The 3,361-nt window shown below is 73.1% G+C and overlaps 2 protein-coding genes across 2 annotated transcripts in view; both read right to left on the reverse strand.

Moving 5' to 3' along the window:
- The window catches only part of Gtpbp6 (GTP binding protein 6 (putative)), a 7,468-nt gene extending 7,148 nt beyond the window's left edge, over window positions 1-320 (reverse strand). Inside the window, exon 1 of the mRNA XM_004646623.2 lies at window positions 3-320. Coding sequence (XP_004646680.1) covers window positions 3-283 — 281 coding nt within the window. The 5' untranslated portion in view covers window positions 284-320. The remainder of the gene's footprint in view (window positions 1-2) is intronic.
- A 1,260-nt stretch (window positions 321-1,580) lies between these two features.
- Ppp2r3b (protein phosphatase 2 regulatory subunit B''beta) overlaps window positions 1,581-3,361 on the reverse strand; it is a gene marked incomplete at its 5' end in the record, with an annotated part of 12,473 nt that continues 10,692 nt past the window's right edge. The window contains 4 exons of the mRNA XM_023706887.1: window positions 1,581-2,038; window positions 2,728-2,834; window positions 2,911-3,029; window positions 3,114-3,331. Of these exons, the coding sequence (XP_023562655.1) occupies window positions 1,894-2,038; window positions 2,728-2,834; window positions 2,911-3,029; window positions 3,114-3,331 (589 nt within the window). The remainder of the gene's footprint in view (window positions 2,039-2,727; window positions 2,835-2,910; window positions 3,030-3,113; window positions 3,332-3,361) is intronic.

Genomic DNA, 3,361 nt, shown 5'->3' on the forward strand with positions numbered 1-3,361 from the left:
TCCCCGCCGGCAGCAGCGGCTCGCTCTGCAGCAGCTCCTCTTCCTCTTCTTCATCCTCCTCGTCCTCCTCGTCCTCTCCAGCGCGGCTTTTGCCAGCGTGCGCACGCCCGCCCCGATCTCGGCTCCCTAGCCCGTCCCGGTCGCTCGGGCCTCCATGGCCGGCGGCGGCAGCAGCAACCTGGCGTGCGGGCCAGGCTGGAGGGGGAACCCTGGGAACCCGGCGGCCGCGGCCCAGAACAGAGAGCCAGCGCCCGGGACGGACGGCGGCCCGCAAGGCCCACATGCCGCGTCCCTGCAACGCGAAGGGGCGGGGCCTACGCGGGGGCGGGGCTACCTGCGGGTCACTATTGGCTGGATGTAGTCACGTGCGCGCTAGGGGCGGGGAGAGGAGGAGCGGGCGCGAGGGGTCTTTTGTCTGCGCAGCAGAAGGTGGCGAGCGGGGTTGTGTACCGGGGGGCACACCAGCAGCCGGCGTCCGGGCGTGAACCCGAGTCCCAGCCAGGGCGCGGGTCAGCGAGGCCGAAATACTAGCGGGGGTGGGGGCTGCGATCTAGGCCCGGCGTCTGCACCTGGTCGGAGCCCGGCCAGGGCCCGGTCACCTACACAGGGTCAGAATCCACTGCGGCATGCGTGGTCCACCCCGGGCCGGGTCCGCTCAGGATCCGAGGTCTATACCGGGCGCCCCGGACCCCTTCATTTCGTCTTCCCTTTCCCTGCCGCTCCGGCTCGGCCCCTGCGTTCGGGAACGCCAGCCCCTTCTCTGCACGCAGCCCTTGCAGGAGGGGACGCTGGCCGGCCACGCCCGTCCCCCTGTCCCGCGCTCTGGGAGGCCGAGGCAGGAAGATCCGCAGCTCACCGAGGTGGGGGCGCGTCTGACCCGGGCAGGACCAGGGCGGGCCCTGGTGTCACTGCCCTGGCAACAGAGCCGGGCACACGCTCGCCCGGTCCCACTCCTGGGATTGGAGCCGTGGGGTAGGAGGTGGGTGGTGCACATGTGACTCGGGAGGCTTAGGCAGGAGAGTGTGCGTTCAGGGGTCAGTGTGGCCCTGGGCTCCGACCCGGCCTGCAGAACCGCAGCCCGGCCGGTGCCGCAGAGGCGGGAGGGTTTCTCAGCAGAACCCTCGGCTCCTCCGCGGGCGGGGACGGAAGCGCGCCGCAAATCCCCGCAGTGACATGGGATGCGCGACCTCGTCTTTGGTTTCCAGCCACCTCTGCACAGGTCTGGTCCAAAGCGGATCGGACCAGCGCCGAATCCGGTGCCCCGAGCCCGGTCCTGCGCCGGAGCCCACCTGGGGGTGCCGCCCCGCCACACCCCGCGCGCCTCAGGATCCCCAGAGCTCAGGGCGACCGCCTGCACGGGGGTTGGGGCGCACGACGACCGGGACCTGTTCAGGCTTTGCCTTGCGCAGGACCCGGAATCTGAACCGCGCCGTGTGCAGGGCTCGCGCGGGGCGACACCCACCCTGCCGCCCGGGCGGAGCCGGCCGCGCGCTCGCCGTGGCCCTGGTGGCCGCGAGGTGTGGCCCTCTTCGGGCCGGGCTTCATGCAGAACCAGCCCTGCCCCGCCAGCTACGCTGCCGGCTGCACGAGCCCCGCACTGTAAAATCCTTCAACCCTTTATTTAAAGCGTGTGCGGGGTCCGGCCACGCGCAGCCGGCCTCACGCGGGGTCCTGGCACAGGGCTCCTGTGGCAGCCACGCTCCAGGCCGGGGACGCCCCGAGGTCCCAGCCCGCCGTGGACACAACGCCGGCGTCACCGCGGTGCCAGCGTCCAGGCCGCGGGTGGCCGGCGAGCGTCTGCGTGCCAAGTCCCCCAGGCTGACCCGGGCCGCGGGAGCCACGCGGGTCCTCCCGGGACGGCAGGGGGGCGTCGGCGGGGACAGAGCCGGCTCGTCACAGCGGCTCCAGGTCCTCGTCCCCGCACGCATACTCGTACAGGTCCACGTCCCCGGGGGCCGGCGCCCCAAAGCCCGGCCTCTGCGTCCGGGACCGCAGCGGCCCCAGCTTCTGCTCCACGGGGCTCAGCGCCACCTCAAACCTGCAAAATGGGCCAGCGCGTGGGGGGCGTGCGGTGGTCTCCAGGGCGGCTGCAGGTCAGGCAGGACGGGCAGAGCGCCCCAGCGTGGGTGCGCAGCAGGGAAGGGGCGTGGCTAAATCCGGCAGGAGGGGCCAAAGCGCCCCCAGTGGGGCGGGCTGGTGGGCGTGGCCAGGCGGGGGCGTGGCCCAGGTGGGCAGGGGACGCGAAGACGGGGCGGGGCCAGAGCAGCACGAGGGGCACGGATGAGGCTAGAGCTCGCCCGGTGGGCGGGCTGATGGGCGTGACCAGCCGGGGGAGTGGCGAAGGCGGATGGGGCGGGGCCAGAGCACAACAGTGGGCGTGACAGACGGACGTGGCTAGGCAGGGGGTGTGGCTAGAACGCGCCCAGTGGGCGGGCTGATGTATGTGACCGGCTGGGGGCGTGGTGAAGGCGGACGGGGCGGGGCCAGAGCAGCACAGTGGGCGTGACAGACGGACGTGGCTAGGCAGGGGGTGTGGCTAGAGCGCGCCCGGTGGGCGGGCTGCTGTACGTGACCAGCTGGGGGCGTGGCGAAGGCGGACGGGGCGGGGCCAGCGGCCAGGAGCTCGGAGGCGCGCTGGGCTGCAAGACCCAGGCCCCGAAGGCGGCGGGGTGGCGGCCTGACTCAGCCTCCCGGCCTGGCCGCGCACGCCCCGCGCCCCACACTCACCCATCCTCCCAGGCCTCGCCTGCGGCCTCCTCGGCCACCAGCACGTCGTACTCCTCGGCGGCGAAGCGCTCCCAGTCGGAGAGCTCGGGGCCGTCCCCGTCGCCATCCTGCGGAGGACAGGGGACAGGGGTCAGGAGCGGCGGCGACGCGCGCGGACAAGGGGCGCGCGGGTGCCAGGCTCACCCTGAGCAGGGCCGCCTGCTCGCGCTGCTCGTGGTCCAGGTACTTCTCCACGTTGAAGAAGGTGTCGAAGAAGACGTGCGCCATCTTGCAGCGCTTCAGGTCGTGCAGCGTGACCCTGCCTGCAGCGCGAGGGGTCGGGGTGCGCGGTTGGGTGGCCGTCCGGCTGCAGACCCGCCCCCGCGCCCCCGCGCCCCCGCGCCCACCTGGGCTCCGCGGCTTCACCAGGTCCAGCATCTGGCACAGGCAGTCGCGGAAGGGCAGCGGCTCGATGCCCAGCCCGTCCAGCCGCCGGCTCTGCTCCTCGTAGAAGAACTCGAGCTCGAACATGGACAGCGCGCCGTCGCCGTCCAGGTCCATGCAGCGGAACCAGTACTCGATGCTGCGGGACAGCGAGGCGCAGGTGGGACGCCGGGCGGGGACCGCGGCACCCCCACGCCCACCTGCCCCCCCG

The sequence above is a fragment of the Octodon degus genome, unplaced genomic scaffold (assembly GCF_000260255.1).
Source record: "Octodon degus isolate 3935 unplaced genomic scaffold, OctDeg1.0 scaffold00274, whole genome shotgun sequence".
In the NCBI taxonomy this organism is placed as follows: Eukaryota; Metazoa; Chordata; class Mammalia; order Rodentia; family Octodontidae; genus Octodon; species Octodon degus.